General features: G+C 41.2%; 1 protein-coding gene across 5 annotated transcripts in view; it reads left to right on the plus strand.

Moving 5' to 3' along the window:
* The window catches only part of cfap74 (cilia and flagella associated protein 74), a 56,014-nt gene that overhangs the window by 24,330 nt on the left and 5,685 nt on the right, over positions 1-25,999 (plus strand). For 4 of the 5 annotated variants that reach the window (XM_046396892.1, XM_046396894.1, XM_046396893.1 and 1 more), the window contains 13 exons: positions 7,836-7,964; positions 14,731-14,818; positions 18,291-18,464; positions 19,699-19,832; positions 19,987-20,260; positions 21,589-21,723; positions 21,927-22,060; positions 22,495-22,629; positions 23,993-24,102; positions 24,203-24,258; positions 24,806-24,925; positions 25,102-25,257; positions 25,462-25,585. In XM_046396892.1, coding sequence (XP_046252848.1) covers positions 7,836-7,964; positions 14,731-14,818; positions 18,291-18,464; positions 19,699-19,832; positions 19,987-20,260; positions 21,589-21,723; positions 21,927-22,060; positions 22,495-22,629; positions 23,993-24,102; positions 24,203-24,258; positions 24,806-24,925; positions 25,102-25,257; positions 25,462-25,585 — 1,769 coding nt within the window. The remainder of the gene's footprint in view (positions 1-7,835; positions 7,965-14,730; positions 14,819-18,290; positions 18,465-19,698; positions 19,833-19,986; positions 20,261-21,588; positions 21,724-21,926; positions 22,061-22,494; positions 22,630-23,992; positions 24,103-24,202; positions 24,259-24,805; positions 24,926-25,101; positions 25,258-25,461; positions 25,586-25,999) is intronic. The other variant, XM_046396896.1, reaches the window with a different exon arrangement.

The raw sequence follows: 25,999 nt of genomic DNA on the forward strand, positions 1-25,999 counted from the left end.
TCTATTGTTCTCCAGAGCGCATGGCCAGAGATCCCAACATCCCCCCTTTGGTCTGAAGAATGGGGTAGGGGCCACAGTCTTTAGAGCAACATTCTCTAAGGTCGAATGGTCCATGTGCGCTGAAGGTGGTCATCCTTCTGGCTTCCTTCCTGTTAGCTGATGAGCAGACACAGTGATCAACAGTTCAAAGTTCAGAGTTCATTGAGGCTTTAGCTCAGAGTTCATTGAGGCTTTAATTCAGAGTTCATTGAGGTTTTAATGTCTGGACAGAGTTGAGGCACAGTCTGGGCAGATATGAATAATGAGCTAACTAACTCTACTATGATTATTTGGCATTTCAACAACACATTTAACACAATTTCAAAAGAGCATAGCTCAATGTAGGTACCCAAGGAAAGAAAGAGAGGAGAAAGAAGAGGAGGAGTATCAGTGAATTGGCTATGTATTCTAATGTAGCCAGCAGCTTAGTGGCTGTATCATGCCGGTCGTAGGCTAATGAGCTTTGTGGTGACTGTATTCACCAACCATAGGTGGCCAATTCACTCTGCGAGGATCTCACTTTCCTCTGTTCTTGCAGACACGGTATCCTGGCATTCTTGCTAGGGTGAGTCAACTCTCAAACCACAGAGATCATTCACATCTCTAACAAATGGCTGCTGGGGCAGACCCAGTGGATATTCCTGGTTCAGGTACATGTGTTAAGGTTCAAAATACAATGAGGAGTCTTCCTCATGATACACCAATATAAATGACATATGTGTATTGTCTTGCCAAAACCAACATTCAAAACAGACTTCAGTTGCTCATTCTGCCATTCTATGATAATTACGATTAAGACAGAGCCTAGCTCTAATTTCTAGAGGTCTATGATAGTTATAAGGAGGGATTTATTACCTTCAGTAAATTTAGGGACTGGTTCAATCTAACTGACTTGAAGATTAGAACATAAAAGGTGACCCCCCTTTCCCTGAATTTGTGCTCGATTCAGAGGATGGTTGGTTAAAAATGACAGCAGGTAAGGCACCCTTGAATTTAACATCTGGTGTCGTTGTTCATGGATGTCCAATATGCAACCTGCTGAAGTGTCTGGAGAGTGGCTTGGTGACCATGGTGACCACCACAGGTGAGTCAGGGCATGTGTGAGCATCAGCCCCCCCCCTCCCCGTGGCTGGTCGGGTTAATCTATCCTAAATAGCTGGTGACGCTATAAGAAAATCAAAAAGGAAAATAAAGAAGAAGAAAAAAAACAATCGAAGGGACAGGGTTTCTGGTGTTAGGAGTATGTTTGAGTTACTAGGCGGCCTGAATGGTCGATCTGAACGTCTCAGCCACACACTTCCTTATAAGCTCCTTTAAGCTTTCTTCTTGGAAGTCTTCCTCTTTAAATGGAAGTGGGGCTTTGCCACCATACCTCCTACCCTGTTTGGATTTAAACCTGACCTTTCTGTCTGGCTGGCGAGTGTCTTTTGCCGGTGGGCTCAGGTTTCGTGACCAGTTAGGACTGTTGGTCCTCTGACTGGGGTGTCCACCCTGTGGGCGGAGTGATTGGTATACCGGGGGACCTGGTCCCGCTTGCATCTGGGGGAAAAAACCATGACTCCTCCTTCGTTTCGGAGAAGAGGTTTGGTCAAAGTGAGGGCGTGAGCGGCGCCCTGGATATGGCATGTCGGCCGGTGTGGGGCCAAAGTCCCTGTCGTCTCTCAAGGAGTATGGCTGATGTCCACCTTTCTCCAGGGAGGTTCTTCCTTTGGCAAAGTCAGGTATGGAGCGCTGGAGAGCTGATGAAGTTGCACTTCTTGTGCCTGAGGCATTCCCATGCCTATGGTGGACCAGTGGAGGAGTGTACTGGTCAAGAATGATCATGTCGGTCAACTCAGTAGGGGCTGCTACCTCTCCACTAACTGTCCTCAGATCAGCGGGTGTGGCTCGAACTGTCTGTCGAGCACCCTCAAGCTCCTGACATATGGTGGCTATCCGTGCTCGGGATGCCTGTCGTTCAGCCCGCAGCTTGTCCTCCATGGTGTCCGCCGTTCGCGTTTTAACCATCTCTTTTGGGACAGGGGCTGCATCTGGGTCAGAACCAATATCAGACGGATCAGGGATCAAGACTGCCTTCATCTGATCCTCCGTCGTTTGGAGCTGCAAATTCAAATAAGGACAATCCTGCTGGATGGTCTCATTTTCCTCCTTAACTTCACTCAGCTGATCCCTAAGGTCCTTAACCTCTTGCTGTAGGATCAAGTTTTTGTGTTGCTCAGCATGATAGCCGGTCTGCAACACTGTAATCTGCTCCATATACTCTGCAGCTTGTAACTGGGCTTTACGGTGATAAAGCATTGTTACCTGACTGAGCATCTGAGAAATGAGGGACAAGTGACAAGTGACCACTTCCTGTATTTTCTTATCACAGGTGCTAGCGTTGTAGCTGTTCAGGTCACTCATGCCATTAACTGCCAATTTCATGAGGCCAGTGACGGTGGCCTGCAGGTCCAGGTCATCTGCCTCTTGGGAGCCTCTAGCTCCTGGGGTGTGGGAATCCCTACTGCTCATTTTGTCTTTCCACTGAACAGACAAAACAAAAATCAAAAACTGCTACACTGAGCAAGTTTAAGTTGCACAGGTGGGCTTCAACCTGTGGCTTACAAACCTACAAAAATCAACAATGTGCTGGGCTAACTCTGGCTGCTAAGTAGTTGTAACTGAGGTTACACAGTAGCACTATACCTTATGCTAAAGGAGTTAGTGCACGTCAAAACAGGACTCACAGAACCAGGAAAGCAAGAGAACACGGCCTGTGTTCTGCCACTTAACCTAGGTAATCCACTGTCCAATCTATGGCACCTCTTAGTGCAATCACAACACAACACAACCAATACTCTTAGTACCCGTAATTAATAGTTAACAATTAAAAATGCAGGGGACGGCTTCTTCACTCTAATTCTGAGAAAAGAGGAGAATAAGGAGAATAATAAAACAACACAAAAGAAAAGAAATTCTCTAAACCGTCAGTAGCAGGTTACTGTGGTGATACTGTAACACAGCTGGAATTAGACAAACTCACCTGGGACCCCAATTATGTTGGTGGACCCATGGAAAAGTTTGGTTTTGCCTTTTTTGTTATTGTGTTTATACCGTAACACAGCTAGAATAAGACAGCCTCACACGGGGCACCAATGATGTTGTGCGACTTAGTAGGAGCAATTTGGTTATTGGCAAAGAGTCAATGATTATGGGAAATAATCATTAAAGTAAAATCAGTGTATGCTTAATACACATAAATATCGGGGCACCACCCTGTCACCAGGGACCAATAGCCAAATTAATTAATGGGAAAACAGTCTCTTAAAATTGTGAAGGATGAATCCGAGCACTGGCTGTCATGAATTCAGCTGTTATTACAAGTACATACACAATAACCACAGTCAAGGACAGGTTAAACTATAACAGGATTTATTAAACAGCAACAACCATCCATAGATAAGTATCACTTTGTAATAAACACTATTATAATCTAAGTTTTATCAACACACATTAACTGTTAACTAAGATAACACAGGTACAGCAACAAGAGTATATCTATATACAGGAGTGTGTGTGTGTGTGTGTGTGTGTGGGTGTGTGTGAGAGAGACAGATGACGACAACAGTATGGAGGCTAACAAGCTAGCCAGGTAGCGGCTAACAAGCTAGTGGCTAAAAACAAACAAGATGGCGGTTAGCAAGCTAGCCAGAGGGTGGCTAACAAGCTACAGGCTAAAAACAAACAAAATGGCGGTTAGCAAGATAGCAGCTAACAAGATAGCAGCTAACAACAAGCTAGTGGCTGACTACAATTAAGATGGCGGATGGCCACATGAGGGGAGGAGCTACAACCAGAATGGCGAGTGGGGAAACTACAACCAAAATGGTGGAGGACTACATGAGGAGGGGTCAGCACACCAGGATGAACAACCACATAAAGGATGACTCAGCAAACAAAACTAGTCACACGCATGTGATGACTCAGCAAAACCCAAAATGACTACGGAAGAATACGCCGGCCGTATTATTCAGAGCCAAGATGGTGATAACCAACGTGATGTTGCTTATGTGGTCACAGAAGAGAACGATGGGCGGAAGCCTTTGAGCGCCACGTACCCCTTGGTTACGGTTCGTGATCGCGTGCTCGGACTTTCGCCTCACCGTTCAGAAAGAAGAGTGTGAGGAAAGATAGAAATGAAAATACAAGAAACACAACCCAATAAAAGAATCCACTCTAATTCTTTAGAAACTCGCGTGTCACCACACAATAGCGGAGTCAGTAAACCGGAGCTTATCTGCTCAGCTATTGGTCCTTTAACTGGTGACGCGCGGTCTCGCTGAAACGGCGGAAATGACCGACCGGAAAACAAAATCAATGAATGCAGCACTTAAAAGTTACAGAAATCATGTGTAAACAACCCTACGTTACACTATCTCTGCCCAGACATAAGCCTCTTACGTTGCGTTGCTCCGATCATTCGGAGTTTGAAATGATGATCCGCTTAAACGTTCGCAGCGTCGTCCGTTATTCTGATGATGCGGAGTGTTGATCTCTCGGCGGCAGCGGAGAAAATCACCGGTGAAGAAGTTAACAAACTTTGTTTCGTCCTTAACAAAGTCGGCGCGCGGCTCGTTAACGTGCGATCAGCTGATTGCTCAGCGATCCACGTCGGATGAAGAAAAAAGGAAAAGTTACAGAAAATTACAGCAGTCTGTTTCTCGGCCTGCGAGTTGCAGAACTGTGACCCGGGATCTAAAATGATGTTAATCAAACGTCTGATTTTGCTCCCTTTTGGCGGTTTGGACATTTGGAGAGCCTGGAGAAGCTCTCACTGTCACAGCACGCACGGGGAAAAAGCGCATGCTGATGGTCGCAGTGACCTTTTATTACCTGAGTGACGTCACCTCGGACCCCCGTGGAGATGGCTGGCACACAGCCAATGTCCGTGCCGGTTCTGAGTTTAAACTCAGGAATTTATGACTAGTTGCACATCATGAGTGGGGTCTCTAACAGTTGGTCACTCTAACTCAGGCTTTATGGGTTACATGTAGGCCGCTCTATTGTTCTCCAGAGCGCATGGCCAGAGATCCCAACACATACAATGTATTCTACATTATAATTCTGGACAGACATGGATGTAAAGTTGTTCTTCCAGCTGATTATTTTGAAATATGTCACATTCAGTAATGTTCAGTAACAGACAGTGCTGCAGTATGTGGACGGTTGCCTAGAACCCTTTGTATCCCATGAGGCTTTGGAGTACATGTGGAGTGGGCAAGTGCAGCCACCTGGCTCTTTCAGGAAAGGGCAGAAGCACTGCTATAGCTGTGGGCATTCAGAGTGCAGGCACTCAGATATTCAGCTCAGCATGCAGACCCGTCATGAGCTATTTCTCTGTAACATGATCTGACACAATTGCCAACAAACCTCAGTGATTATTATGAGAGTTATTGACAGTATAGAGATAAACAGGAAACATAAGGAGAAAGGTTTGTGACATGCAGCAAAGGTTCATATTTAGATGAAAGTCTGTCACACTTACACAGCCTCAAGCTGGCCCAGGAAAGGAATCACATCAATCCCAAGTTCCAGTGACAGTTATTTTAAATGAAATGAATGACTAAAATATATTGAGTGTGACACTATGGGGTGTAAGTCAGTTATACCTGCACCATGTGGGGTGAGGGAGAGATGTGTATGGGTGCTTTAATCTGCAAAAACTGCAGACATTGCTGCTACAACAGCATACAGATCACAGTTATAGGGAACAACACATAGTTTTCTGTTCTGACAAAAAACAATCATGGCCATGGTTAAAAAAGAGATAATTATAGGTTTGAAGCAAGAAACAAACAATGGTCTCTCAAAATCCTCCATTTTCCTGACTCATCCATCCCAGCCGTGCTCAAATACCATCACCTGACTTTTGTTTGCTCAGAAAGACAAGAGATCAACTCCAAGAAAATCTTGTTATGGATCCATTTTAGAATCTCATCTACATTTTATAACTTCTCTCTGAACTCTCTGAATTACACAAATCAGCATTCGTTGTAACATGTAAACCTATGACCAAATGAACGAAAGGTATCACAATAATAAAGATGAATGAAATGAAGGTTACATGATCAGTATACTGTATGTTTTTTTTACCACTGGGAAGTAAACAATTTAATTCATTGAAATTGCTTTAGAAATAAACTGGTCACAGGAAGCCAGTAAAACAGCTAAATGCCCATGTTAATTAAAGCACCTAATTACCCTGAATGATTATGTATCCATGAATATTCCTCTGAGAGTGATTTGAAGGTTATCATTTGGCCAGAGTGAAGATAGCGACTTAATATCCCCCAAGTGTCCCTGAGAGAGCAAGTTCTTGCCTCGGGGAAACAACCATCTGGTTGACCTTGCTGTTTAAAGTGGGTCACTTCATTTGAGAGGGAAATCATAAAGTGAAGGGTCGTTCAAACTATTTGACCACAGTGCACTCATCTCTCACCTTTTTTACCTGAGGACAAAAGCAGATATACCAAAATATTGTCACTGTATACGCATATCACCTCTAGCAAAGAGAGTTTCAGCATGTTTGTACTGTCATCATTTCATGAAGTTGAGTGAGTGTGGGCTGTGGTTGGATGTGTTGGAAATTCCCAAGGTGAAGAGCCATTTATATCACAAGCTTCAGCTATTACTGAAGCTTGTAGCCACAGGCACAACCATCTGTTGGAGCTCCTGGAAATTGGGGCACCTAAAAGATATGTGCTAGGGGTACATCACTCCATACAGGGCAATTTCTGTAGGTGTCACTCAAACACATTTGGTTTTTCTCACTCCTTTTCCTGAGGGGTAAGAAGTTTGCCCTCTAATGCCCAGTGGGCATAAGCACCTGAAATATATTTTATTTGTTGCTGCTGTCATATAAAACAAATATTTGATTAACTGCTAAAATGAGTATTTGCTACTGCTGTGTTGTTCGTATTGTTTATGCCACCTGAAACTACACCTGTGTCAACATCAATAGCCATATGAATGAAGGATTAGTCATTCTATTGTATCATAGAATTAAAACGGATTTACATTTGTTTTATACCTCAGCCTGTAAAACCTAAAAACTGCAGGACGTCCAATTGCAACTGCAATTTCCAATGAATATCATCATTCTCATTGGCCCAATCCAGCAGCAAATGATCTTTGTAAAATATCAGTGTAATGTAGAAAAAAGATGTGGACTTTTGTGGAGGTTTGTGGAGGTTGGATTTTAGATGATGTAGAGTATCAAACTTTTAAATGAGACACCCTGGTATAGTTGGAGTTTGCCCTATCCTTAACATTAACTAAACTTGATCATATCTTAACCATTCTTTATGTGAGATATCCAAGACCTTTCTGTAATTCTAACCGTGCTATTGTTTTTCGATGTGCCGATACTGTAGGAAAAAAATGTTTCTAAAACTTTTTTTTTTTAAATTGACATTCCAAAGTGTTATATCCAATATTAATAGCAGTAGGGTTGGATAAACCAAATGTTATATGTCATTTACTCATAACTGCACTCTTGCAGTTCTTGAGTATCCTCGGCACAGTCTTAAATTTACATGCACACATAACAATTTTAATTATGTTTAAACAAATAACTGGTACATTGCAGCAGCTTTTTCTCACTTGTAGTAATGTTATCCAAAGGCTGGGCAGGCATTCCCACATGGCCCAAAGGGAGATTTTTCTTCATATTCTTCCAGTGCATTTATGCCTGTATCATAAGAATACACTTGATGTGTCAGCATTATGCTAATGAAGCCTTAACTTTTGCATGACAGGGCCGGCACAGCCTTGAAACTGACCTTTGAGGTGTGCCCAGAAATGAGGAAACACATGGAGATCCTACCAAAGACAGGCTTCATCCAGGCTCATTCAAGCTTTAATGCCCAGCTCAAGTTCTTTCCAAGGTAAGGAAGGACACACGGAGGATGCAATGATAATGGAACCACTGGAGCATTCATAATCTTATTTTGCACTGTAAGCTTGTTAAGATTCTATCAACCTTCTATGAAAGTGAAAACTGTTTGACTTCAAAGGAGACTTGCCATATGTACTGAGCCAGGCTTACAGTTTTCAGACATCCCAGTCTCTGCTTCTTCAACAAAGGAGAAAGCTACAGTTTTCATGCTGAGCAAAAGCTGCTGTAGATTGTTGTGTTTGTATGTTGTTTAAATCGCTGCATCTCGGAAGGAAAAAGAGGTTTTAGTAGTACACAATAAACCAGTGCACCATTACACCAACTTAAAAGTCTAATTCTGGTTAATTATTACCTTCTTTTCTCATATTCTCTATAAGTGATGAAAACATTGTACTCAAGGAGTTAACGGATGTGATCTGGCAATGATGCAGCATCGCTTAAAAGGAAGTCAGACAGGGCAAGAAAGGGAAGGATCAGACAGGTTTTACACAAACCCCAAGGTTAGCCTACTTTATCTGGAAAAGAAAAAATAAAATGATAAACTAAAAAGTTGGTAACTCACTTCAGTTTTACCTTCAATTGAAGTGGTTTGGATCATCTTACAAGCATTTTATTCCCTTCCTGTTTTGTTGATAACATGTCGCCAGATGTTGACGTGTTCCCCGATCTCAGCATTTACTTTGGTGAAAATAATGTTGTCACAACTGATAAAATGACGAACAAAGATATTAAAAGCGGTAACTGTTCTTGCTAGTTGCAAAATGCTCAGAATTGCATCCATCTATCAAACTATCAATCTAATTTCGATAAAAGGACAGTATCGAGTGGATAGATTTGTCCTAAGATCTCTTACAGGTATACTATAAATCTTGATTTCTTCCCTTTTTGTTATAAACAAACAGCGGAGTCTCACAGAGCTACAAATCGCTGCAATCTATAGCTAGTCAACAGCAGTGGGTATGAAAGAGTTGCTTCAATATACCTGCCACTCGTAGTGTGATGGTAATGGTTTCTAATGACTTTGAAGGGCGCACTAATCCTTTCTATAACAATACAGGCTCTATATTTAGATGGAGTGGCAGGAGTTGAACTGCAGTTTGAATGCCAGGAGAGCGGACAGGGGACCCCCAGGGCAAATATGAGAGGCGTGAAGTATGTAAAAACTCAGCGTGGGTGCTAGTATTTTTCTGCCCACCCTCCTTTTTTCCCTTCACAGCCCAGCAGATTTGTATATTGATAGCTGAGAGCATGTTGATGGAAAAAAATAACGGGAGGACATTTTCTTTGCACATGGCGAAAGTTCAAGGCATGCACCGGTCATCGTTCAGTCAAGCGACAGGAAGGGAAAGTGGGAAAATGTTAGTAATCTGCCTTAGTGAATCAGCAGAGGGTTTAATGCAAGGATTAGCGTACAGCATTACTCGTGCTGCTGCTGAGATGGTGCAGTGTTCACAAGCAATAACACAGCTACAGCCACCACCCCCTCCTTACTCCCTCTGTATCACACTTTTTCTCTGTCTCTCTCTTTTTTGCTTCTGTGCTGTCTTCTCCCACTCACTCACTCATACATACTTCTCTTTTTCTTGGCCTCTCACCTCTGTGCTGAACTATACTTCTCTCTTCAGCTCTCTCTTAGTACTTTCAGTCGCTACACTCCTCTCTCTCTCTGTGCTCCTTCAACCAACCCCCCCCCTTCTGCCTTTCTCTGTTATCCTCAAACTCCTCTCATCCTTCTATGCATCTACCAGTGCTTATATTCTGGCCCCGATTCAGCTTACATAACCTTAGGCACAAGACCCACTTCCTGTGTTCTTGTGTTCTCACTGACTGGCACTGTTGTTGCTAAAGGATGATTTCACTTTATCACAACTTGCATCTTTTTTGTAATTTTGGCAATCAGTTCTGCTGCTTGATATCAGTCAAAATTAAAGCTGGCAGTAGCTGGATGGACCGAAGTGCCATTCCATTTTACTTCATCATTGTGTCTGATATTGTGTTTGCATTGGCGTTTTGTTTTTTGTTGTTGGTATTTGTTTTGTTTTTTGAGAAGGGTTGTTTTCTTGCCCAAACATGATGTTTGCAGTTGCCTTTTTGTTTTCTCATGATGAATGAAGAAATATGCCAATTTCAGAGTAATTGTGATGGATGGTAAATAAGTCCATGGCCAAAGTTAAAATGACATGAGCTATAAAGGCTCTCATTATAGCAAGTTGCAGTTCAGCTGTTTGAGTGCTTATGCAAGAAGTTTTAAGTTAATAACTTTTTTGGTAGGCAACAACACTAAATGAGGTGGCACTGGATAATTTTGGAAAAATAAAAATGACACATTCTACTGTCGGCCATCAACTTATCAATCACCCTTTGTACATTGATACAGCAGCTCAGAACAGACTGTATGCTTGAATATATCTCATCCTGGCTTGTCATCTTCTAGGCATTTTTTCGGTTAGCAGTTTTCACCTTCAGACACAGAAAAATTGAAAGTAAGTAGTAAAGATTCATACAGTGAAGTTGTTAAATTGTTTGGAGTAAAGCAGTCATGGTCCTGATAAATCCTGAACTCCATCAGAGCTGTCTAAAGGAATTATTTGAGAAGCTTAAAGTTTAATTCTGCTTCTGTTTCCTCTGTTCTGTCAAGTTTATAACTGCAGTTCTTAATTTTTGCTGCTTGAATGTCCCACCACATTTGCTGAAGTGACATTACTGCATGCACTGAAATGTTTTAAGATCACCTAAAGCCTCTCACCAAAGATCACCTAAAGTCATTTAAGTATACTGTTAACGAAGACACTCATACATAAGTACAACAACCTCAAACTTGCAACCATTATTCACTTATGTACTGTGCTATTATTGTCAGAGTCTAATGAGATAGGGGGGCGAAGGGGGCAACATCAGCCACTGTCCCTGCCTCCACCGGAGCAGAAGGGCTCACAGATCTTGTTCTGTGCTCTCACTTGTGCTGGTGCTTGGTTTTTATATGAACATTTAGAACTTATTACCATACCATAAAAAAGCTCAATTTCTCACTTGTTATCAGTCTGTTGCCTCTGTTTTGGTGCAGCCTCTTCAAATACTGGTATGAATGTTGGTTACCATGGCAATAGCCAAAACTTCAAAACTCCCAAGCTTCAAAGCGTTTGTCCATCCTACTAAAATTAATTTGTGGACAACCACCATATCTGGATTAACAGCAGTTTGACTGACAAACTGCTGCACTTCAGACTTACACAGAATTTATTTAACTCCCAAAAAAGCTTTCTTATGAAAGTTACTTCCAGCACGGTGGTGCAGTGGTTAGCACTGTCGCCTCATAGCAAGAGGGTTCCAGGTTCGAATCCCGGTCTGGGCCCTTCTATGTGAAGTTTGCATGTTCTCCCTGTGCCTGCGTGGGTTTTCTCTGGATTTTCTCCCACAATACCAAAAACATGCACATTAGGTCAATTGGCTACTCTAAATTGCCCCTAGGTGTGAGTGTGAGAGTGTGTGGTTGTTTGTCTTCATGTGTTGGCCCTGCGATTGACTGGCAACCAGTCCAGGGTGAACCCCGCCTCTCGCCCGTAGTCAGCTGGGATAGGCTCCAGCTCCCCCGCAACCCTGACGGATAAGCAGTATAGAAAATGGATGGATGGATGGATGTTGTCCCTTGTATCATTAATTACACTTGACTGATGACTCCTCTCTGGCATTATCAACTTATGACAACTTAAGACAAACAAAAAGGCACAAGCTGGGACCAGGTGACAATGACAGTATTACTGCAATCAAAAGAAAGCATGGCCAAAACTCTGAATATAAGACTTGAATTACATCTAAGATGCCCACAGGCCCCAAATAGTGTCCGTCAACTGCGCAGGAAATTCTGGAAAATAAGTATGTTTGCAGCATGTCAGCAAGCTATATGTCTCATCTCTGTCATGGTTGACTCTCACCTTCAAATCTGTTGATTTTTGCTTGGTTTGCTTTTGTTTTTTTGCAGTGGCAGTGTGTCATTTAAAACAGCACTTGCCATGTCTTCCTAGCCAGAGCCTGTGATTGGATTTGCAAGTCCTCATTAACAACACTGCTCTCACTGTCTCATACACACACACTGTTAAATCTGGATTCTGAAATGACTCATAGCTTTCATTCTTCACACAGGTGTTAGCTTCTTGCCTTCCCTCCTCGGGCTTTCGGGAGAGGGTGAGCACATTCTTGCTTCCTGCTCTAAAGAATTGCGCTCAACCTGCCCACATCCTTCAACATCTTTCCTTTGCTTCATGCCTCTCTGCCTGCCTTCCTCCACTTTTATTTGTCACCATCCAGCCCACATGTTTCTCTCACATATTCAGAGCATTGTTCCATATGCTATGCAATCCCCTCTCTATAATATCAAGGCCAGTGGTTCACATGTTTGTGAGCCTATTCAGGAAAGAGGAATGTTATGTTGTTATTTCTCTAAATTACAATAACCTCCATAGTTTTGTCAGTCTCATCCTCACTTTTTGCCATATTGTGGCTGGTTTCCTGTTAGCTTTGTTCATGGTTGGAGTTAGGTAGGACCTCTACTGTAACTTTGACAGCAGCAAAAGAAGTCAGGTGATGACCTGGTGACCTGCCTTACTTGAACCTGAAATTTTGGCTTAAGAACTGATTATTTTTTTCCCAAAAAATGGGCATGTTTTAGAAAACAGCGATTCAGCTTTCAGAGTAAAGTATGTCGCAAATTTTATCTTCGCATATTTTGAAAAGGCGGGAAAATTTAAACCTGATAACAATATCATTGGGATAGAATGACTTGAATGAACTGAAGTGTAATCTCCGAAGAGCGAGGCAACATGTTCCACCACAGCAGTTCCGGCTGATAAAAGGGAGATTACAAGGATGATTTACTACAGATTACACCAAACAACTCTACCAGTACTTTCACTGCTAGTTCATTGCTCACACCAGTGTTGGAAATTGTAACGATGCCACAAGTTGCAAGAAAGTAAACAAACAAAATAACTTATTGGCTAACAGGATTTTTAAGGGTTTTTTTTTTTTCCATTTCATTTACCCATATTTTTTGCCCAACCATTTACCCACAGTGAGAAATCCCTAAGCCTCTTAATCCATTTTATAATCCTTTTCATAATCACTTTTTAATGGTGAATTGTAATCTAAGGAGGAGTCCATATTGAAGAGAAATATATGCATTTCAAAATATCATATTTTCTCCCACCAGGTAAGGAAAAGCACCAAAGCAGCTTGCCTAAAACGATTTGTTTCCTGATATATGTCTTTTCAGCTTTTTCATCCTTATTCTTGTGGATTATAGGTGATTGTGATTATTTGATTATTCGGGTTTTTAGGGATGGATATGTAGGTAAAATAGATGAAGTTTTGACCAGTTATTTCAGTAATTTTAGGTGAAACTCTTTGGAGCTATGCACTGCAGCTCCCCTAGCAGTACCACAGAGTCACAACAACTATTTCAGTGTTCTCCACTAATCTCAGAAATAACATTAAAGACTATGGAATAGAATTAATTTTTTACGAGGCTGTGGATAATCTGGCTGCAGAGAAGAAAAGCACATAAGTAAATCTGTGCAGGACAACAACAAATCAGAAACCCCATCCATCCACAAAATTCTCCCGAGCATATGGGCCTGGCGACGTCCCACCATGCTTTTCCACTCTGCCCTGCCAAGCCAATTCAAGAGTGGCTCTCCAGCAGCGATTCTATTTGCAGGCAGAACAAGAGTGCTTCCTTAAATACACCCTCTGTGTTCATTGGTCAGGCTACGGAAGGAAGAAAATTACTTTTTTTTTCATTACTCTGCTTTGTAAATGCAGAGATTTAATTTTAACATGTGAGCAAGTGACCTTTCTAGCTTTGAGTCATGTAGACTGTTGTAATAGAACTGCTGTAGTATTAGTTAGTATTGTAGTATTGTAGTAGTAACAGCAGTGCCGCAGTGGGGCCTGTGAAAAATGGAACACAAACCTGTCCTCGAACCTGAAGCTGACAGATTTGTTGAAGATGAGGCTTGGTTTTAGTGCTTTGAAACACACACACACACACACACACACACACACACATACACACCCACACACACACACACATACATTGACATCTGGAGAGCCTTAAAACCACTGACATTTACAGCATTAGCTCTCAAGCCTTCAACCAGCATTAAGAGCATAAAAAGGGAAAGAGAGAGAAGACAGTTGATAGGAGAAATACATAGGACTGGAAAGCAAGGAATGTAAGGGAGGTTTGGAGAAGGAGGAGAGGAATGGACTACACACGTGTTTGAAAAAATATATATATATGTATATATATGTGTGTTATAGTGAAGGACTGGAGTTTTACATAAGCCTGTGCATGACTACTGGGCCTCTTTGAATCATACTTACGTCTCTCATCACCATGGCTACAACCTACAGTAGTGTGGAGGCGCGCTCTACTTCTCTCGCCTGCTTTCCCTGGCAAGCCAATCCCACAGTCGTGGGTTAAAGTAAAGCAATGGGTCTTCAGGTTCTGAATCTTTATGTTTCTTTGGAAAGCCTGGTAGTGGCTTGTGGCTTTTGACTGTTGACAATCTGATATACTGGAAAAAATGAGCAAACTTTAGATTTCACTGTTGCATTTATGTGTTTATTATCAATAATCATAATTGGTGCTCTTCTCTGTTCATGAACATGATGTAAAAATGTAACTTTTTTATTATAAAATGCCTCATAATATTGCATGTTCTCACTCTATACCTGCTTCTTTTACTCTCTCATAGATGTTCCTTAGCCAAAGATGGCAAGAAGTTTTTTGACAGAGATACAGGAGTCCTGGAAGTCCCAATGACAGTGCAAGTGGCAGGCCAGGTTTGCATTATATCATATACTGCATACATCCAGTCTGCCTTACAGTACGGTAACTCTCCCTGTACTTATCCTGTACTTACCATGCAATACAAGCGTGTGCCCTACTTTGTCCCCAATAGAAACAGAACTGCTGAAGGTTGTAACCTATTTTGCTGATAACAAGCTAAAATTATCTTGCACCCGCAAGGCCCAGTTACTCCATGAGTGCTAATAAGCCAAGCATAAAGGTTATCCGGTATTGTTTAAGAGAGAATTTCTCAAGGAGCTCAAAATGGGAACACAGAAATCTCGTGTTATTATTCTGGTCTCTCCTTACTACATAGAGTAAAGGAAAGAAAAAAAAAAGGAAAGTGACATATCTTGTCATTGCCCTCCAATGACAAGATATGTCACTTTCCTTTTTTTTTCTCACTCCAACGAAATTTGTTCTCTGCATTTAACCCACCCAAGTGACGTGCACACACACACACAGCAAACCCGGGGCAGTGGGCGACCGCGTGCAGCGCCCGGGGAGCAGTGGGGGTTAGGTACCTTGCTCAAGGGTACCTCAGCCATGGACACCGGGACGGGGAATCGAACCAGCGATCCACCGGTTACGGGTCCGACACCCTAACCGCTGATCCACGACTGCCCCATAACATGTGTAAAAATACATTTTATTCTTGTCTTTAATTATTTGTTTAATTAATTAACATTGGCATATACATACGTGTGTGTGTATATATATATATATATATATATATAATAAAAACATTGTCTTCATACACCTCGTGGAAAACTGTGCAACATATATTAACAGATATTGTCTTCATATATAACATGGATAAAAGTATACAGCACATGATACACCCACATACATAAGACATAAAGGTCTCTACTACCAAGCTGCAAAGTGGAGCAGTGACTGTATCTTGGGTGGCTGTGGTTCTTAGGAATTAAAGTCCAGCTCATGTGCAGCACATTTGATGTTATATGACTGACAGTTGGAGCACTTCCATAACTTTGATGTGCTTGAAACTGCCCTGGTTGAATCATCAGTACAAATGCAGTTCTTTGATAAATTACTAAAGGTACAATCCTATTTGCATAAAATTGTGGATAGAGAAGTTAACTGCAGCTCATGTGGTGCATTTTGGTAAGGACAAATTCTGTAATGCACTGTTAAGGACCAGCAGAAGCTCAGGATGACACTTTATCAAACACTGACAATCTGCAGCATAAATGATTTTACTGCTGGATTCTGGGTTAATTCTAGGTAAATTTTGTGCAGCATTCTATTCCCAACTACAACTACAAGCAAGCTTGGATTTGCTACAGCTCTGATTCACATCTCTGACTGACCTTGTCTTCATAACAACAGCTGCTGATGCTCATGGGTCAAATGTATGTTTTTCACTGATGCCTAAATGTTCCTAAGAAAGATACAAAAGAGGTTCTTACGTGATGTAACGTTGCTATGGCTCTCTGCTGTGGTCAACAGTTCTAATTACAGCTGCCACTGGTATAGAGAAGAAGCCAGTAAAAGGTGCAGCAAATTCATTGTTGCAGTTGGGAATAAAACACTGAAGTTGAGTCTGGACTGATTTAAGCTTCAGCTTGTGTTATTAGTTAAATATCAAAGTATAGTAACTATACAGTCATTCTAAATTTTGTGCCTTCAACACCATAAAAGTTGTGACGGAAGGATGTTTACCACTGTGTTACATGATCTCTTTTTTTATAACAGTCAGTAAGAGGTTTGGAACAGAGGACAAGAATTATTGAAGCTTTGAGCTTGAAATTCATTCCCTTTCTTTCATGATATCAGAGTTCATTTACTCAACAGTCTGGGATCTCTGTTGTTGTATTTTGCATTTCATTATGTGCCATACATAATACAATACAATACATACATAATGGGAGGGAGCACTGGATTGCAGCCAGGACAGTTTAGTATGAATGAGAAGAATGAGGATTGACATTGTATGGCAGCATATGTTGCTCCAACAGTATGAATCTTTCAGTATTAATGCAGGTGCATTTCTGGATGTTGTTAATGTTTGGCTTTTGCTTTGCATGGAGTCTTAGCATACATTTGTAGGCATTTCTGAAATGTTTGTTAGCCCCTTTAGTAATATCTTTTATATCATCATGTTGGTTTTTAATGTAGTACTGTCTGAGGGATCGAAGGTCATGTGTATTCAGTGCTGGTGTTAGACCTTGTCCCTCACAAGCAGAGATTTCTTTAGGTTCTTTGAATCTTTTGATGGCATTATGGATTGTAGATGGTAACCTCACTCCATCCCTGCCTGTGAGTGATGCCTTTCAAAGATGCCCCTTTCATACCCAATCATAATACTATCACCTGTTACCAATGAACCTGTTTTTCTGTGGAATTTTCCAGGCAGGTGCTTTTTGAGCAATATGCAAATTTCACAGTCTTTTGTTGTCTCTGTCCCAAGTTGTTTCAGACCAGTTACTGGCCTCAAATTCAGGTAAGGGGACTTTCATTGTCAAACTAGAACTCAAAAAATCATTCCTCTCAAGAGGCACAAATCTAAATACCCTATTCTGAAGGTTCAACTTGGATTGTGAAATAAATAAACAATCAGTTCAGAAGAAGAAGCCGTTGAAGTGGAAAATAAAAAGCTTACAGCAACTGAATTCCTTCAGTGAGACAGCAGCATCCTTTATTAAAAAACACAGAGCAGCTGCTTAGACATTCATGCTGCACCAATGCCAGTCATCTTTTTCAGTAAATCTAAATCTGGTCTGTCTACTTGCCAAATTGTCACCATCCTCCCCCTCCCCATCCAGCCCCAATTCTCTGTCTCTACCAGGACAGGAGGGGAGGAGCAAAGCTCTGACGAGGAGCCAAAGACTAGGCCAGGATGCTCCTGTGGAGCACCAAAGCTGTTGCCCCTAGCCCCAGGCTCTGAGCTCCTGGCATTAAACCATGCATGTGTGCATGCACACACACACGCACACACACACACACATAAACTGTTGTGTGGTCACTTCACGCCTCTGCAGCCAGAATGCAATGGTGCAGAGACCAATAAACCGTGTCATCTACTGAGCACTCACATGATTCAAGATGACATTATCTCGGGGAAGAAAGCACAGCTCACAAGATCACAAGATTACTTAGTTTTCTGCTCTAGTGTTGTACGTATTGCATCATTGAACCTCCATGATGCAGTGGGTTCTTTACTACAGCACTTTTTTATTGTTGCCAGTCAGTCCCATAAAAAGACCATAACCAGCCCTACTAACTGCGGAGCATTTTTCAGAATTTGTATGACATGAACCAAACTATTCTGATGTTTCACAGACATTCTGGTCAGATTCATTGTTGTGATTAAGATGATTAAAATGATATGCAACTCTAAGAATATGTATCAAGAAAACAGATTTTTCTTTACTGATGTTGATGAAAGTGTTCCAAAGACAAAAAAATGTCTGTAAAGATGCTTCATGCTTGTGTGTTCAGGTGAAGCCTGTCCATGTCACAGTCCATGCAATTGTGACCTCATCAGACCTGCAGTTTGACCGGACTGAGGTGGATTTTGGCTACTGTTCCATTTACCAATCAGTGAAGAGCAGCGTTCGTCTTACCAACCTGTCTCTGCTTCCTCAGGACTTTGGCTTCCTGTGTGTTCCAGAGGTACTGCACAAGTAAAAACAAAAACCTCTTTGATTTTAGTTTGTGGTGTTATGGATACCTGATCTTGTGTTAAATGTTGCTGTATTTGTGTAGTACGGTTGCCTGGATCCCAATCGAAGCAGAAGCTCACCCAGATTAGTCACTGCAAACAATGTTTTTATCAGTGCTGTATTGCTAGAGTTGTGTGATTTTGGTCCTAATTGATTTGGCAGTACCTGTGGTTACCGTGGTAACAGCAAATGCAGTTTAGCACTCCAACATACAGTCATTGATCAGCTACTTTAAAATACAACTACTACTAAAATACAAGAGAAGTGCAACCGTTGTATTTGTATAACATGCAGCCAAACAAAAGCTGTATTTTATTTAAATTCTGTAAGAAGATCCGGTGATATGCAAAATAATAGTTATTTTGCACACAACAGCACATTACAGTTGATTTCCACACCAGTTGGAGATTTGCAGCCTATTGCATTCATCTAACAGCTCACTATGGCTACTCCTTCTTGTTACATCACTCACTTATAAAACCTAAAAACAACCCGCTAACAAAGAAATGACCAAAATGACTGTCTGATGTTGCCGATGCATGTTTGGCAAATGATCACAGTTGGCTCTAAATCTGATGACAAACAAACAGGTAGCCAACTTGTGTTTTGTCAGTGGAAGGTTGTAATGTCAAGGAGTGGTAGTAGGATGTAGTTTGTATTATCACACCTTTTGAATGGCCACTCAGACAACTTCGCTTGTTGTATCATATTGTTCAAAGCACATAATAAAACACTAATACCAACACATTCTGACCAGTCGCCACGATTATGATATCTATAAGGTGACAAGCTGAACACAGTGCTGCGTGGGTGAAAAAGTATCTGTGCAAATAGCAGTCAGTGTCAGACTGCTGTAGAAGTCTCTCACTTTCTTCCTGCTTTAATAGTTGTTCATGCTCAATGTTACATTACAAAACTGGTCAGATATTTACTACCACAAGCAGCAGACATGAATCCACACAACTCAACACATTCCCACCTGAGGTGTAAACAATGGTACCAAAAATGGTACCAAAATACCAAAGGTAATTACTGAATGTAAATATGTCAAAAGGCTATTGTAGAATATGTGACAGCCACAGATGTAATGAAGCTGCGTTTTGATTTCATGAAAATCTTCATGGTTTACAACAGTAACTGGATATTCAAGCAGTTTGTGTTGTTTGTGTTCTTTCACATTACAGTTCATTGAGGTCCAGCCTAATGATGGTTTTGGCACTCTGCTTCCACAAGAAACACTGGAGATTGATTTGATTTTCAGTGCCACCAAGGCCAAAGAGTACAACTTCCAACTCAGCTGCAAATCTGGAATTAACAGGTGAACCTTTAATCCTCCATTGTGAAAATGAAATGTCATACATCTACTGGTCATTTACAGAGTCAGTATATTGCAGGTTTTAATGACAGGATCTTTTTGATTCAGTGTTATCATGTCTAATATGCTGGGTATGACTTCTCTTCTTTGTCATCAGAGATTTCTTTCTGTCTTGCCGAGCAATTGGTGTCCGCCCTCCATTAGGGCTCTCCCATTCTCTGGTCCAGTTTGGGGCCACAGCAGTAGGTGACCACTCCATCGCTGTACTTTACCTGATCAACCATGAAACCAACCATCAGATTAAACAACCAATTTCTCCAGTGGCCAAGGACCCCGGGGTTCCTGTAGCCCACAGGCTGTTCTCCTTCACCCCACCTAAGGATTCAGGCATCAGCATCACTCCTTCCGCCGGCTGCCTGCTACCTGGAGAGGTGGAGTAGTGCACCTCTTGTTTTTTTGTTGTTATTAAGAGAGCACTCATTTTACACATAATTTATAACAGAATGTTTCTGTTTCATATTTGGAATATCTTTGGTATTTGTGTGTTCAAAAGATGTGACCATTTACCATGTGAGTCTAACACAAAGATCTGATTGGATATTTGACAAAAGCTTTTGATGCAAGTCTGATGAAGGTCATGACATGCAGTCAAAGTTTCAGGAAAAACTAGCATGTGGACCACAATTTAAGACTGTTGTGGTAATATTACTATTTTCAAGAATGAAGTGTGATGCTAATGGTATTGGTTGCATTATGGGAGAAGAGCAGGATGAGAAAGGATCATAAAGGGGCTAAAAGTCAGGATATGTCAGCTTCTGCTGCGTCGATTTTGACCATTCCTTTTTCTACTGAATTGCAAGATTTTAATATGGACTCTGAGAGCCTCTTCAAACCAGGCGTGTTAGCACTATAGAGTGCAAAAGAAGAATATTTGGCTTGATAATTTGAACCCCTCCTCAGTAATTGCTCTCTTGGTAACCGCTGATTTCCATAGGCTGTATTTGTCATTTTACACAATGCCAAAATTTTACCCTAACATAAACTGTACCGTACCATAAACTAAACTTTAACCTTTGATTTTACTACGTGAGGAAACCAAACCTGGTGCAGAGATATATTTTATCACAGAGTAAACAGTTGTCAGAAGGAAAATCTCTATTCTCAGTTCCACTCAGTACAGTTATGAAGAATTTCAGTGAGATAACATGCATCTTAGCTGCTACTGGCTCACAGCAGATTCCTATATAGCGTAGTGATGCACTCTGCTGGACAGCCAATGGAAGTGTTTGTTATTTCGCAGCTTCTATACTGCGAAGCATAGGTATTTTGAAAATCGTTGCTGTTTGTTGTTGTTTGAGTTTAGGACAGCTGAATTTGAAGTTGACAGTGGGAGAGTCCTCCAAGCTCTGTTTATAAAAACAATAAATCCATTGCATTTCCTTCAGCTGCATAATGGAAGCCCATGGGGAGAAATCCAGTTAATAGTCTGCAATTGGAAAACGGGGGGATTATCATCCTCAGTACGCTTGAATTGGTCCACACCAGAGAAACCCCAGAACAGGAAGCTGCCCAGTTTAAACCTCGACTTTGCAGTAATGAAGTGGAGGTTAGAATTAAAATTCGCCACTGAGGAAGAACACTGAAATCTGAATACCTTTTTAAAACTGTGCTGAAAAAATGTATTATACAACAGGCATTAATAATCAGTGTCACTGCTGCATCCTCTAAATCTGAGTGATTCATCTCTCGTCTGACTTAGAGGTGTCTGGTCCAGGTGACATTCAAACCCAGACTGCTGGACCATGAGATCAAAGAGGAGGCGCTGCGTCTCCTCCATCGAGCCAAGTTGCTTCGTGAGAAGGAGATGGAGAGGAAAAGACATGCTGAACAGGAGGTATGACCATACACGCATCTAAGCTGGTCACCTGCTGCCAGTGTGAGGGTCAATCTGTGCTGCCAAATGGGTTTTAAATTTAAGCACATCTTCATCAGGTTTCTTTTTCATAAACACCAGTGTGTTTATGAAAGTGACACTACACACATTTGTATAACCTTAGTATGATCCCATCAGTGATATTTGTTTGTGTGCCTTAAAAGACTAAAAAGCAGGTCCCAGTGGAAACCAGTAAAGGAAAGAAGATGTCTGTAATTCCAAACAACAGTAGTGTTTCAGAAGACCCAAAGTCGGACCAAGCAATTGAATCACCAAATCCTGCAGACATACAGCCAGGGTAGGAGGTTTTCATTTCTACAAAGATTTTTTTTGCAAAGATGTTTTTCTCTAATGTCATCAATCTTATTGCTTTGTTTGTATCACAAATTACTTTGGAAATTACATCCATTTTGCTGTGCTGAAATGCCAGTGAAGCAAAAATTCATTAATAAATATGCTATGACTAAATGTCAAAGTGTAGTAATGCATAAAGATAAGAAATGATTCTTTAGAAAACATCTTTCACATTCTCCCTGAAAGTCTGTGTTTCCAAACCAATCAACAACTTGGACAGAAGTGTGAGATCCAGCAATACTGAAAAACACACAAAGCTTTTCGACAGTGTTTGTTTGTGCAGATGATCTAAACAGGTCTGGAAAACTTATATGAAGGGTTTCAATGAGCAAGTGTGTGTGGAACGTTGTTTTATACTGCTGAATCTTTTTCTTGAAGGTCAGAGCAGTATGAGGAGGCCAGAGCCTCTCTGCTGTGCTCGTTCACCCGACGCTACAGCGAGTACATTGTTCCCTGCTTTGTGTCTGACGGAAACCTTCCAGAGGAAGACCAGCAGGCACAGCCGACATGGAGGTAACACTGAGTCAGCTTCTATTCAGTTCTGTGCAACACACTGCAGGCCCTGTCATGTCACAGTGGTGTCATGTTGTGTCTTTATTCTTTGGGACTTCACTGAACCCAACACAGAATTCCCAAAGTATTTTTCCATAAATCTTTGCTGTTTGCAGTCCAGTGGATGTGAGCCAGCTTTTTCCAACCATGACCCTGATTTTCAGACTTCCTCTGCATTTTTTTTTTTTTTACCACAGATGTGGAATAATTTTATTTAAAAATACCACCCTTGCAAATAAACATCTTTCCCAACAAACTATTTCAGCTGATATTGTGTTTTACTGGTGCATATTCTTAATTTTGGGGGGGGGGGGGGGGGGGGTGATTGATTTGCCATTGCTTTGCCCAACAATTAATGTATTCTTGATTTCAACTGTGAATTCTGGACCTGCACAGCATTTAGCAGCATTAACTTTCTTTTTATATTACGTTTGAGTCATATACCATGCTGATATTTTTTCTGTGATGGAAACATCTAGACTGGTACTAGAGGGGTTTAACACTCCTATATTCCCAGTTCTATTATAAGAACCGTGTTTTCAGTGATAGTCACCATATCTGAAAAGAACATGAAGAACTCACAGATTACCTCCTGATAAAATCACCCATCGGTTATCTGTCTGTGTGGCTGTCTGGCATAACAATTGGAAATAAGCTTCAACTTAATGTAGGAGAAACTAAAGAGATGATCACTGACTTGAAGAGAGCGGAAGATGGAAAATCACCACTTTTGTCGGGAAACCCTTTCAAAAATTTCTTCTTTCTATAACCTCTGCTAATAATGAAAGAGAAAGATAATATAAAGGTACGCTCCACTTTTACACATCAGCCTCTGTTGAGAAAAATGTATCAGAGGAAAAAGTTAAGACTGCATCCAAACTTGGCCACTCTCTCACATTTCTTTCATCTATTTGTGAACTTTTGGTTTTATCCAGTGGCTCTTTGACAAAATGCCCTGTGGGGGAAGATAGAAACACCTTTGGTTTAAATCTAAGCAGTTCAAAAGAAGGACATCTCCTGGGGCTATTCAAGTTAATGTTGGGTTGAGTGTTGTCTTGTCTCTCTTGGTTGTACTATGAGCTTACCAAAGCATATTGCATACAACCTTTGCTGTAGTAGGAATAAAATTAACTCAGATAAACACAGGAAATGACTGTATGGCCAAATGCAAACGTTTTGTTTTCAAGGATACAGAGTTGTTGCTGTTATTTAAGTTGTTGGGATGGAGTAGGCATTTGTTTTAGGGACCCATCTCAGCAGTGGGAGTTGGAACACATACTCCTTATTTCATAGATTGCAATATCTATATCTATTATCTCCACAGTCCCTTCAATACGCTGTACTTGAAGCTGCAGTGCCCTGCTGTTCAGCCCCCTCTAGTGGTAATATCCAATAATGGACACAGTATCATAGACTTCCATCAGGTGGCAGTAGGTGAGTGATTTTGAAAGATTCTGTTGCTGGATGGTTATTCACATACATTTTTTGTATTTATTCATTTATTTTGTTGTATTTTTTAATCTTCTATTTTCAGGAGAAAGGGTAATCAAGAGATTTACAGTCCAGAACATTTCTACAGAATCATTGGATGTATCCTTTCTCCAGCAAATACTGATCAGCTTGTCTAAGTGAAAACACAGAGTGACATGAAACAACAGTCAGACAAGGGACATTAACCTCTCAGCCACTGGAGTCGTATGTCATTCCCTATCTGTCTCCTGTCATCCCCACCAAGGCGTAAAATGCTCAGAACAACACAGATATCTCAAAACAAATGAAACCATCATTTACCAGTGGGAGGTTAAATCAAGAAGTAAACTGAATAAAAGTGAAAACATAAGTGAAAAATAAAAGCGAAAGTTAAGATTTCTTCAAACTGACTGCATCATTAGACAAATACTTAACCACTGTATTTTTATGATGGTGAGTGAGTATAAAAACTCATAATTGTCAAGAGAGTTGCCTCATTTTATAGTTTATACATGCCATAATGTATAAACAGCATCTCTTTGTGTCCCGAGATGAAATACTCCAAAATAGTATGTATTAATACTAAACTGACATCACTACAGTTATCAAGGCAGATAATACTGCTACAGATAATAACAACATCCACTTTTCTTTGACTGTTTCCAAGCTGGGGTCATCTGTGCTGGATATAAATGGTGCTTTTTCCCTTCTGAATGCTCTCAGATGTATACGACCTGGAGAAAAGTACACTCTGGTACTGGCCTTCAGTCCTTCTCTGGAGAAAAAGGTGGGTTACTTGTGTAGCTCATCATGGAAGACGGTCTTTCCTCCCAGTGTCCCTGGGAGTCTTAGAGTGAAGTTGAATTATATAAATTTACTGTGTTTCATATTAATTCAATGTTGTTTAAGTAATAGTATGAATGAGTAATATCTTGCCCATCCACATGCTCTCCTATTCTGCAGTACTGTGAGACTCTGGAGGTGCGGAGCCAGAGGATGACCCTGGAGGTGGCTCTGTGTGGGGTGGGTGTGGTCCCTGCTGTCACTTGCTCCCACCCTGGAGGTCTGCTTGACTTTGGCTACGTGTTGGAGAAGGAGAGCACCTCACAGGTCCTGAAGGTCAGTCAACAGTGTGCTGAGGATGAAAGGACAAGAAGGAGAAGCACAAGATTTTGAACCTTAATGGTTTTGAAGACATTTATGTTTTTCTGTGTTTACAAATCCAGACCTAAAAGAGTGTGCTGCTTGTTGATATGCTTTGATTACCATTATGCTTTTGAACTGCCACCTTGTAAGTGACATCAAGCCCTGTTTTCCCTGCAGCTGCAGAACAGCTCAGTGGTGGCAGTGGGTTTCAGAGTGCAGTTGGCCAGCCTTTCTCCATTCAGTCCTCAGGGTGGAGTTGACAGAGTGATCTCCCTGCTGAGTCAGGTTCAGTCTACTGTGGGTAAGATGCACTACAGTGAACCTACCAACTGAGTGCTAGACTACTAAAATGCAATAGACAAAATACAAAAGACAGGTCCTTTCAACACCACCAGTTTGGTCCTTTATAACATACAAATGAGGACCACAAACCTGAATAAATGAGTGGAGAAACAACAAATGCAAGCACACCCACAACACAAGGGCTCACTGAATGGTTTAATGACTTGACAAGGACTTGATATAATATGGGAATGATATGCTATTACCTTCATGGTCACCACTTCTGAACCCAGCAATGACCTTCGAGAATGGTTTTCATCTAGCTTAGATTCCAGAGACTTAGGGAGTCTATGACAAAGAGCACTGAAGCTCCTGTGGAGGCTCATGGAGACCATACATTTTTCAAAGATGTTTTATAGTGTTTTTTTGTTGT

The sequence above is a fragment of the Scatophagus argus genome, chromosome 8 (genome assembly GCF_020382885.2).
Source record: "Scatophagus argus isolate fScaArg1 chromosome 8, fScaArg1.pri, whole genome shotgun sequence".
NCBI classification, from domain to species: Eukaryota; Metazoa; Chordata; class Actinopteri; family Scatophagidae; genus Scatophagus; species Scatophagus argus.